Source organism: Pseudophryne corroboree, chromosome 3 (assembly GCF_028390025.1).
Source record: "Pseudophryne corroboree isolate aPseCor3 chromosome 3, aPseCor3.hap2, whole genome shotgun sequence".
NCBI classification, from domain to species: Eukaryota; Metazoa; Chordata; class Amphibia; order Anura; family Myobatrachidae; genus Pseudophryne; species Pseudophryne corroboree.
Window position 1 is genome coordinate 239,644,174 of NC_086446.1, and position 12,136 is coordinate 239,656,309.

At 43.1% G+C, this 12,136-nt stretch overlaps 1 protein-coding gene across 1 annotated transcript; it reads right to left on the minus strand.

Moving 5' to 3' along the window:
- Positions 1-258: 258 nt before the first annotated feature.
- On the minus strand, positions 259-3,085 carry SNAI1 (snail family transcriptional repressor 1). The gene is made up of 3 exons (XM_063958940.1): positions 2,900-3,085; positions 2,191-2,709; positions 259-1,370 (listed from the first exon to the last, which is right to left on the minus strand). The coding sequence occupies exons 1-3, from the start codon at positions 2,976-2,978 to the stop codon at positions 1,189-1,191; spliced, it is 780 nt and encodes a 259-aa protein (XP_063815010.1). The 5' UTR covers positions 2,979-3,085; the 3' UTR covers positions 259-1,188.
- Positions 3,086-12,136: the final 9,051 nt, after the last annotated feature.

A 12,136-nucleotide genomic window follows, 5' to 3' on the forward strand; every position in this document is an offset into this window, starting at 1 on the left:
TGTTGTCAGAAATGTACATTTGTTTTACTAGTGTTAAACAGTAGTAAAATGCATAAACAAGTCACTTGGTACAAGTCCTTATACCTTATTAGTCATTTACATATTTTGATAATTGTAGCTTTATTTAATGATATCAGTGCTTCTCAATGCTTATTGTTTCTTTTGCCAATCCTGTCTGTAGCCCAAGATTTACTAAAGCGCATTCTTTAACAAAAGAATAATGTTGACAGAAACAAAAGTTTTATAAATTAAAGTTTGTTTTATTATCAAATAAACTGTGTTTAACTATAAAAAAGTTTCATCAGTACAAAATGTGGCAGATAAAAAAATATAAATACCAGTGTACCTTTGAAATGTAAACATTCTTTGTAAGGATTATGTAGAAAAAAAAAAAGAATAGAAGAAAACACCTGTCAAAAGGCATAAATAGGAGTTTTTGGCGTCCACCTGTCCATGGCTGGCCCACAACTAGCCATTGTATCACTTGACAACTGCTCACTATTAATCTGAGCACTCATGAAAGGCAGTTGTTTAAGAGTCATATTAGCAGGTGCTCAAGAGCTCTGTAAACACAATTGTTGTTTGGTAACAGCAACAAGCTCTTGTTATCCTGATCATTGTTAATGGTGCAGGCATTATAAATTGTCATTGTGCTGCGGCCAAACAGCTGCCCTTTAAGTGTGATATTATTATTGCATAGTAACACCTTTTGCTTAAAGTACTCATTTTGCATATATTTATATATACAATCACAAAAATAAGAACACATTTTTAACACTTTCAATCGGTCCTTCATAAAATAGAGGAATTGGGCTTTTACTGCTTCCACAAAAATATAAGAATTTTCTTTCTTGCTGGTTTAAGGTTTGCAAATCACAGGGTCTCATTATTTAAAAATACAATCAATACCGCCATCTTATTGCTTTTTTTTTTTTTTTTGGTAATTGAATAAACAAAACAATTAAGCGTATAAAATGTACAGTATTTTGTTCCCTGTGATACTGCAGTAAGGTTGTGGAATACAAAGAGCTCATTTCAGCCACTAAGAGCATTATATAAAAGTGTTATAGGTCCCCCCAAAACCACATGATTTGGGTGCACTTGCTACATATAGCCATGGCATTTTTATCTGGGAAAAGAATGACCTTCTGGAGTATCAGCAATAGTCAATTGTGCACAAAATAGTGATCAGTGATTCCCAGAACACCCTGTCTCTTCGTGCTTGTGAAGGAGTGACATGCGGGAGAAAGTCCTTGAGCAGGTTTTGCACTGATACTTCTTGACGTCGGAATGGGTCTGCAGATGGGCTCGGAGATTGGAGCGGTCAGCGAAGGCCCGGTTGCAATGAGTGCAGGAAAATGGCTTTTCACCTGTAAGCAAAAATAAAAAGAATGCATTTAATGGTCAATAAATTAACAAGGGGCAATTAACACACTTTTTTTTTTTCTATGTGTGCACAATACACCAACAAGAGCACCCCCATCCCTCACACTTAATACAACCACTGGGATTAGGGGATGGGTATACAAGGGTATGTATGTTTTATTGGGAAGAAAAGTGCCTAATTAAATTGGCACTCAGCCTTTGTATAAAATGCGAATGTCCACACTGCACTCATTTATTATACTCCGGGTAGCGTCTAGTAGCCATTTAGTTAACACAATTAATGGCTTTGAATTTCTTTTGCATAGCCTTTAGCACTTGAAGACGTGTGAAATTAAACCCACAAAATACACAACAATCAGACTATCCCTGTGTTTGGGATAAAGGATTTGGTACAATGTGAATGTGATCCATGCTAGGAACACAAGCAAGGCTGGCAGCTGGGAGCGTATTACCCATCCACGCAACTGTATTGTAACAGGTGCAATTCAAAGCGGTTCCTGTGCCCACCCTTAACATCAGTCTGCCTCACTCAAAGAAAGGGAGTTAGTGATGCTGAAATAATCCATTTGTAAGTCGGCTTTTGTCATTTCCAGTTATGCTTTAGGTGTTCAATTTCCACCTGCCCATTATTGCTGGCAAGCCCTAACTTCAAAGTGACATAAAAAAAATTACCTGACTATATCCTACATATCAATACATTACAGTATATAGTAATGCCACAACATTTAAAAAAAAAAACCTTCTACGTTCCAGCTGTATTATGCCAACATGAAATATAAAGTGGATGACTGCACTATACCTTACCTGTATGTGTTCTGATATGTCCCTGAAGGAGCCATGGTCTTGAGAAAGCCTTGCCACAGATCTTGCAGACACATGGCAGCGTGTGGCTCCTGATATGCATCTTCAGGGCCCCTAAACTAACATATTCCTTCTCACAGTATTTGCAGCTGAAAGATTTTCTGGTTTGTGAGTCACAATGCAGCTGCTTGTGTTTAGACAGTCCAGCAAAGGTAGAGTAAGACTTAGTGCACTGGTTACAGTGGAACTTCTCCGCTTCTGTCGCTGAAGAGGCTGGGCTGGGGGGATCTGAGGTTTTCCCCTCATCATCCTCGCTGGAGAAAGAGGTGAGGTCTAGAGGTTTACAATCTTCACTGGATGTGGAGATCGGAGATTTACTGTAGTCAGGATCAGTGGTAAAGAACGTTGTAAGCAAACCAGTGTCCCAGACAAGAGGTGGGAAGTAGGCTCCTGTGCTGAGGATCTCTGGCTGAGCTATCACAGGGATGGGGTACTTGTCATATAGGAATGGTGAGATATACACTATGAAAAGAAAAACAAGAGAATCACATTAGAATCAAAAGTATCAACATTATCTGCAGGTTATGTTATGTAAGGTTATTAGCAGTTGCACTGAAGATCAGACAAATAGAGAACATTCTATTTGCCCCGTGCATGATGCAGCAACAGGACGAGATGCAGTGGTGGGTATAGTTACTTATTGTGAGTGTACCTGTCTGACTTTCCAGTTCACTGTAGTTTGGCTTCTTGGTGACAGAGAAGTGTTTCTTGACCAGGAATGACCGGGGCATCTTGGTGAAGCGGTGGCTATTGCCGATGACACAATCCAGGCAAAGAGGGTCTCACATGGGACTCTGCACTCCGGGATATAACAGAAAGGCACTAGTGTGCCTATGTCAGCGCTCCACAGCCTAATATGCAGCCTGCGGGCCGGGGCGTCCCCATGCAAATTACCATTGTCAACTCCCAGCCAATCAGCACGCAGGGGAGTGAAGGAGCGTTCCTCCCAAAATCTCTCCCGCAGCAGCAGGTGCCTGGAGCAGTGAATTTTGGATTGTGAGTCTGCTACTTTCTCCACCCCTATAATAGGAGAGTGCAAACTTTTTATTGTATCTCCAGGCAAGCTCCTGCTGACAGCAATGCCTGCTCCACCTCCTCCAGCACACCGTACCTGCACTGGGCACAGATCCCTTTGTTGCTGCTTAACAGGTCACTAAACATTAACAGGGCAAAAAAGAGAGGTCCATCAGATTAGACTGACCACATGACGTCTTTCAGAGTATTATCCACACTGAAGGATTGGGACACATCTTCAATACATTGTAACCAAACACAAAAATCCTTTGTGACAGCTAAGCTATGCACTTTACTCTGACAATACCAGACCTTGTGTTGTTCAAATAAGTTTCAAAGCCCCTTTATCGCTGTGTTATTTTGTGGTCTATTTACACAGTACATGTATTTGTACATGGGTTTTGGGTAATTCATGCTAGTCACACGGGGCTACTGCAACCATCATTTGCAGCATTTGCGACTATATGCTAACAACACTAGCATCGACCCTTCCCCTGGTGCATGACTGTGTGTATGAATATGTAAGGACTGAGATGCCCACTTTGAGCCTATGTAGATGCTGCAATACCACATGGTACACCGCCATCAGACGCACTTGCACCAGATTCATGGTAGGTGCAGATTTTCTTCAGTATGGCCTCCAATCTGAGCGTTTAAGCAATTAAAATAGTTCATCTCCATGAGCGTGAGCATTGTCCCCATATCTCTGCAGCAGAGCTGGTCTCTATTCACTTAAAAATTGTATGCACTAATTAAATGGCAAGAGCAGGATGTGACAGATACATAGAAAACATCAGCACTTCTATGCTAATTACAGGAATCTATATTACCTATAATACATTTATACTGTGTACTATTCAACATACACAGTATTTGTTTTGGTCATTGGACCCTACACAGTATTTCACAACTTACTCCATTATAATTGAAACTGGAGGGAGGCAGGTTCAGGGGAAATTTAAGGAAAAATTACTTCACAGAAAGGGTAGTGGATAAGTGGAATAGTCCCCCATCAGAGGTGGTAGAGGCTAAGACTGTAGAGCAATTTAAACTTGCTTGGGATAGGCATATGAATATCCTTACAAAGAATTAAGGTTAAAAAAGGGTTGAGATTACCTAAAGGATAAAAAAAGGGGCAGACTAGATGAGCCAAGTGGTTCTTATCTGCCGTCAAATTCTGTGTTACTATGTATAACAAAGTATTACTGCTCTGTTCTGTATTAGCATATACTGCCAACCACATAAATATATTAGGGGAAACTGCATGGTTATCTCCAACAGTAAAAGTGCAACCCACAATCTTCCATCATGAGTGTCAGTAGTAGCATAAAATGAGCACAAAATGTGTGTGTATATTGGGCCTGATTCAAATGTGGTTGGAGGAGCTGTCGCTGCTGCTTACATAGAAAGCAGTCACGCCTACTGCTACATTACTGATCCGAGCTGTGTCCCAGGACGCAGCATTGGATCAACTGTGACACCATTGGACGGCTGCATGACCCATTTGGTCACGCAAGTCAGTCACCGCGTCCGAATAAGAAGCCAGGGAATCTCTGTCCTCGGACGGAGAGCCTGGCCCCATCCTTCCTCCACAATGGCGGTGACACACTTTCATTTTGAGAAGCGAAGTCCATCGCCACCCCTACCTGCCCTGAAACGGCATCAGACTGTCAATCACTGACAGTCTAATGCCGTAATGGTACTGGTCCGAGACATGAGCAATTGTCTGTACACAATGGAGCCAGGCATTTTGTGTTAAAATCCATGAGAATACAGCCTATTTATTAGAAACTAGCAACATTATTGTAGCATGAGGCACCTAGACTACTTGCAAGGGAATGGATAGACTACTTTCTCAGCAGATCCTTGCTTCATCCCACAAAATGGCTTCCTCCTTTGTATGTATGAGGAAGGGTACACTTTAATTGGAGCTCACTGTGTCCCGGGGTTTATTTATGGCTACCAGCGTAAATTTTGTCTATGGTTTGTAACATGATTGAAACTTTGCACCTTTCTATATTACATCACAGTATATAATTATGTCACAGTATGTATGCTCTTCAACACATTTACATGTTTACAGGGGTATTTATAAGAGCATGGAGAGACATACAGTGGGAAGAAATAAAGCACTAAACAATCAGCTCCTAACTGTCATTTTCAAACACTGCCTGTAACATGAGAGTTAGAAGCTGACTGGTTAGTGATTTATTTCTCTCCACTTTATCTCTCTCTATGCTTTGATAAAAATAAAACCTTTGTGTTAAATATTAAAAGAAACATTCTCTTTATTTATAGCGCCTCCTGACAGCGCAGGCATTTCCAGAAAAACTCATGGTAATATAGGCTCTACTTGTAAAGTCATTTTAGCCAACTGAATATCAAGCTGTTCTTTAATCTCAGCCCCCTCTGTGTTGGAATTGTTAGAGTTTCAGGGAAGTGTTTTCTTTTTTGAACTTTGATTCAGGCAAGCCCACACGTGTCAGCCAGATGGCACCTGTCTCCTGCTGCATTCCTCTGACACCAAAGTATGGACAGGTGACAGTAGACCCAGTGGAATCCGGTCTCCTGCATGTCACTTTCAACTTACCGGCACCTCTCATCTTAGCAATGGGTGGCTGGGAAATAGTAGTGTACTTTGTCTCTGTGTGTATATGTATAGCTTTTATACTGTACAAGCAGGACTATCTCTCTGCACAAACTTTAGCAGACCGAATGGATTTGCAGTGTTACATGTACTGCACAGATATTTCCTCAGTTATTTAGGAGTTGCTGTCTGTTTGCTGACATTTTTCTGATCTGCACAGATAGCAGCAATTCATACTAAAACAGTTTTTTTTGTACCTGCTTTATAAGATGGCACTTAAAATAAAAACTACAGTGTGCAAATAGATCAACTGGAAAAAAAGGAGTTAACCTGGGTCTGATAACTTGTCATGTAAATGAAGCTGCTATCTGTAAAGTAGTCTAGGCAGGTAATGAAAGTAAAACATTCCTTACTATGCAAACACCTGCAGAGATGGCCTGAAAGGTTAGGGCATATGGATAAATTGTTAATTTATTTTCAAAGCTAAAAGATTGGTCAATGTACTTTAGTATACACATCCAGAGGGAATATAAGTGTACATTATTTTGCCAGTTTGCATTAAATAGCATACTGTATGGTAACAACGACACCCAGTGGCAAAACTACTGTAAAACGCTTATTTGAATTCCCTCAGCAGCAACTTTGGAACAAACAATTTCTCACACACAGGTGTTCTCACATATTTCCATTAACAATATTCAATACAAAAACTTAATAGTTGCAGAAGATACATTATTTCAATATATTTTGCTTACCTCCCCCGATAAAAATGTAGTTCAATATTCTCATACATAACACATTACACTTAACACATTTTATTCTACCCCAAAGAATTGTAAAATGTAATTTGCAACATAACAATATTATTACATACTATCATTTTAAGGTGGCTTTGGGGGTCTAAAGTGACTGCATAAGGCAGAGGTTCCCAAACGCGGTCCTCAAGGCACCAGTCGGGATTTTAAGGATATCAAAGGCTGAGCACAGATTGTGAAATGAGATTAACTGGGGTACTAATGAAGTCACCTGTGCCTAACCGTGGTTATCCTTAAAACCTGGACCGTTGGGGTGCCTTGAGAACCGCGTTTGGGAACTTCTGGCATAAGGAACAAAGGTTGCCACCAATGAGCTGTGATGGGTAAAATTAATGACTGTGGCAAGAATAGATATGATAAAGTCATTAAGGGCTTGTTCACACCTATACAGTGTTTAGCACATGCAAAGTTGATTAACAAATGAACAGATGCAAGTCCATGGTGCAGTTCTCAATATTGCATTATAAGATTGGAATACTGTCTCGAAGGGATGGGTTGGGGCTGAAATGCCGGCGGTCAGATTACCGCCTGCGGCATCCCGATGGTTAGAGTCCCAACAGGGGTCGGGTAAGTATGGTAACCCTTCCCCTTCCCAGAGCCTAAACCTAACCATCCCTGTGGGTGCCTAAACCTAACCCCCCCTTCTTGCAGCCTAAACCTAACACTCCCCCCCCCCCCCCCCCCCTTCCCTTCCTTCCACCACAGCTTACCCCTACAGCGACCCGGCAGTCTCTTGTTTGGGATCCTGGCTGTTGGTATGCCGGCGCCGGGATTGTGATCTGCTCTCATTCAGAATGCCGGAGCCGGCATTCCCAATAGGCTTAGGATTCCGGTGTTGGTATTTCAACTGACTGGATCCCCAATAAATTGTATTGGTAACAGCAGTACATGGAAAACTTGCTTTCATGCACTTTCAAGCATTTTCAAAACAGTTATTTGTGGATAAACCATACACAATAATGAAAATTGTAAAATAAAAAGTGTAGATAATGTATTAACTGTCTTGTAACAGAAGTAAATTTGCAGTTTATGTGATTAATCAAAATAGTTTATGAACACAATAGACAGAAGGGTGGTATTCAGTATGCCGGCTGTTGGGATCCCGGCGCTCAGTATACCGGCGCCGCAATCCCAACACCCGTTATACCGACAACTATTCTCCCTCTTGGGGGTCCACGAATCCCCTGGAGGGAGAATAAATAGCGTTCCTGCAGCGTGACAAGCGCAGCGTTCCCGCAAGGGGCTCATTTGCGCTCGCCCAGCAGTCAGTATGCCGGCGGTCGGGATCCCGGCCGCCGGGATACAATACTACACCCATACAGAATGCAACAGTTGAAGATTCTCTTTTCCTGATGATGAAACTCTAAGCTCAAAGTAGAGCCCTGCATTTATATTTTAGGTGGAAGTTATCAAGACAACTGAGGAGCAAGTATGCCCTCTAGTGGCAAGACATGAATAACATTATTATTATTATTATTATTATTATTATTATTAAGACTATAATCTGGGTACGATTACTTAATGTGTGGATCACTTGATTTCCTTGCTGTTTGTAATGCAAATCTTGTCTGTATATTATACACGAACACCCAAAATAAAAGAAATAAAAAAATACCAGCAAGGAATGACACACGTAGCTAGGTTACATGCCATCAACATCATTACAGCTGAACATACAGTTTACACAGAAATCTTCATAGTATTCTCCTATTGTAGAAGCACATGTTGCAAGCAGCTCTTGTTGTTTCAGATAGAAGTACCCCTTTTGTTATCACCATAATAAAATAAACCTACACTTATTTTGAATACACATTTCCTTACAAACTCCTTGGGATTCAGGCTTCAATCTCTTCAAGTACATGAATTCCCAAACACACACAGGGATGTCCAAGCTAGACTTTTATGGAAAATAAGTGGTGTATAGCCAGTCCAATATGGCTAGAGGAGAGGTGAAGCACCAACAGGCCAGGGAAACCACCTTAGCATTGTTTTCCTACTTCAAGAGAGACTTCTAGTAGAGTGAGACTGTAATTTCGAATGGTGACAGAGACAAAATATTGGGTTAGAAGCAAGAGCGAATTTAGGGGTGAGGCCGTCCCTCGTCTGTCTAATTTTATTGATTGGTTATAAGCCCACAATTGATGATAGCCAATTTAATAGAATAATAAAGAAAAAAACACTATGATAATTTTTTTTACATTTTGTATTATGTATACATATTTAATAAGTAAGACATCTTATAAGGGCAGTATGTGCATGTCCTACCCATTTACACTGGGGTACCCTGCAAGTCAACGGTGAGCCAGCCCTACCCCACTTCTGCTGGGCCAATGCACATAGTGTGCTGAGCCGGGGATGGCCGCTACAGCGATCAGAGCTTTCAGATTGGGCAACTACAGGGGGCTGCTGCTCAGAAAACGTCCGCGGAAGGTCCCGCCTCCGAGCCGCTGCCAGCTTATGTTAAAATCAGCGGGGTGGGGTTTAAATCCATCGGAGCAGTTATTAGAGAACATTTAACTCGCGGCAATTGGAGGTGTAATGTGGGTGGAGCGGGAGCTCTGGACTTACTGATGTCCGCTCCTGCCGTGCTGATGCCAGATGAGCGCCATCAGTAAATTTGTGCGCCACGAGAACTTGTGCTGCATGCTGCCTTTTGAAATAGTAAGGCATCGTACAGCCTTTAACAACAGTAAACATTTGTAGTGTGCTGCACTGTGTATGTGTGGCTGTGGCCCCTCCCCTGCCTCTACACTTGCTACAATCACTGAAGCTGCAGCACGGCCACGGAGTCTGCAGATGTCTGATGTGGAGTCTTGTGGACTGCACTGGGAACGGCCAGTGGCAGTAGAAGAGGGGGTAGGTGATCAGAGACTAGTCTGTCTGCCCTATTTCTCCAGCCCACCCCTTACTTCTTCCTCTCCCCCATATTGTCTGTCTCCCTGACTCCTCCTTTTTCTCACCATGTGTCTATCACCCCCGTCTCTCTGACACCCCCCTTGTCTATCTCTATTACCCCTCTGTCTCTCTGACATCAACCCGTGTCTGTCTCCATTACCCCTCTGTCTCTCTGACCCCCCCCCCCCCCGTGTCTGTCTCCATTACCCCTCTGTCTCTCTGACACCAACCCGTCCCCCGTGTCTGACCCTATTACCCCTTGTCTCTCTAACATCAACCCCCTGTGTCTGTCTCTATTATCCCTCTATCTCTCTGACACCCTCCACCACATGTCTGTCCCTATTACCCCTCTGTCTCTCTGACATCAAACCCCCCATCTGTCTCTATTACCCCCCTATCTCTCTGACACCCCCTGCCACTTGTCTGTCCCTATTACCCCTCTGTCTCTCTGACATCAACACCCCGTGTCTGTCTCTATTACCCCTCTATCTCTCTGACACCCCCCACCACTTGTCTGTCCCTATTAGCCCTCTGTCTCTGACATCAACCCCCCCATGTTTGTCTCTATTACCCCTCTATCTCTCTGACACCCCCCACCACATGTCTGTCCCTATTACCCCTCTGTCTCTCTGACATCAACCCCCCCATGTCTGTCTCTATTACCCCTCTATCTCTCTGACACCCCCCACCACATGTCTGTCCCTATTACCCCTATGTCTGTCTGCCCCCCCACCCCGTGTTTGTCTCTATCACTCCATGTCTCTCTGACACCTTCTTCCGTCACCATGGCCCCCATTTCTCAACATTAATTTTTAAATGTTAATTAACATTACCGGCCGCCCCTTTTTTGTTATCTGAATTCAGTATTGAAGCTGCCGCCTAAAACACCCAGCAGCACTGTTTGTCACATTCAAACAGTGCTGAAGAATGAAGACAAAGCCGTTTTTTCTTCTTCATAGAATGGCGTATGCGCAGTGCATCTTCCTTTCTGCTACTGCATGTAGAACTTCAAGTTGTCTGTACCCCATTTCCAGCACTGCCTGAGTGATATGACCAGGCATGGTTCTATCTCTTCCCTCTGTCTGTATCTTGTGTCTGACTGTCCCTCCCTTCCGTCTGTATCTTTACTGTCCATCTGTCTCTCCTCCCTCTGCCACTCTGCTCTCTGTATCTTTCTTTTTCCTGTTGGTCTCTTTGATCTGTGTCTCTCTTCCCACTGTCCTCTCACATTATCTGTCTGTCTCTTCCCTATCTGTCTCTTTCTCCCATCTGCCCGTCTCTGCTAGCATTGTGTTTCTGTTGGATATATGTTGGTATTAGAGGGTTTAGGGTACTCTGTCTGTGGGGGTACATGCATTTATTTACGGTATTGTGTTTCCTTTGGATATATGTATGTATTGGAGGTTTTAGAGAACTCTTCTGTGTATTCTACGTTCCGGGATGGTTACAGGTGGTTGGCTAATCAGATGTAAACGTAATGTAGCATGGGTATGTTACTGGAGTGACACAGGCTGATAGTGGTTGTGTGCAGAGACACTGCATTGCTCACATTGGAGGCCATACTCAAATGGATGATCTGCACCTAGCAAATTTCATGGTGTGACTGATGATGGTATCCTGCGATGCGCAAAGCATGATTGCAGCATCTGTAGACATTGACAGTGGGCATCTCAATCCTTGCATATTCAGATGCACAAATGTACACCAGGGAAGAGCTTTGTGGCAGTGCAGCACTGCAATAAAATCGCAGATGTAACTGCAGCAAAAGGCACAAGGAAGGCCGCAACTCGGTCCAACTCAGAATCAGGCCCGATGAGGAGTGATACCGCCCCCCTTCTCAGACATCAGACCCCATCCCCTCTACAGACCATGCCACTTTTAGGGCTGCTTCCACAAATTTCCTGGGCTGGTTTTCCATCCCAATCCGCCCCTGGTTACTGGTACATTTTGGTCTGACTATACAAACACAAGCATCCAAGTGACGCCCCTAAGCACGTGCCTAATGGGAAATTCGCCACTGGTAGGAAGGAACATCGTCTCTCAGAATCTTAGCAGGGAGCATAATTATGGTGTCCCAAAAGAGCCTGAGTTTAGAAGCAGAGAGCCAGAGGCAGTGGAACATCTCTAGCAGGTACTGGGAACACCTATATGCATTGCTCACAAGTATCATGGCATCCGTACCTACATTAAAGTGGTTTATATGTATCCTGTACCACACAAGTGCTTAGCAAGCTGGCTTGGGCTAATTGTTATTTTTTTCCCTAGCTCTCCTCACCAGTACACTACTCCTAGGCTGTGCTGCATATCTGCATGTGCGTGAGAACCATACTTGCCTACCCTCCTGCATTCTGCAGGAGACTCCCTGAAATGGCAGCAATCTCCCTGACTCCCTGAATAGTCCAGCAATCTCCCTGATTACACCTTACCCCCATTATGTAGCGGTTACATTCTTGGGGGGGGGGGGGGGGGAAATAATCAGAGATACATACATTCAAATGAGGTAATCAGAGCCATTTCCCTGCATTGGTTATAAGGCACAATGATCCCTATGGCTACCTGCATTTTAAATAAGATTTCT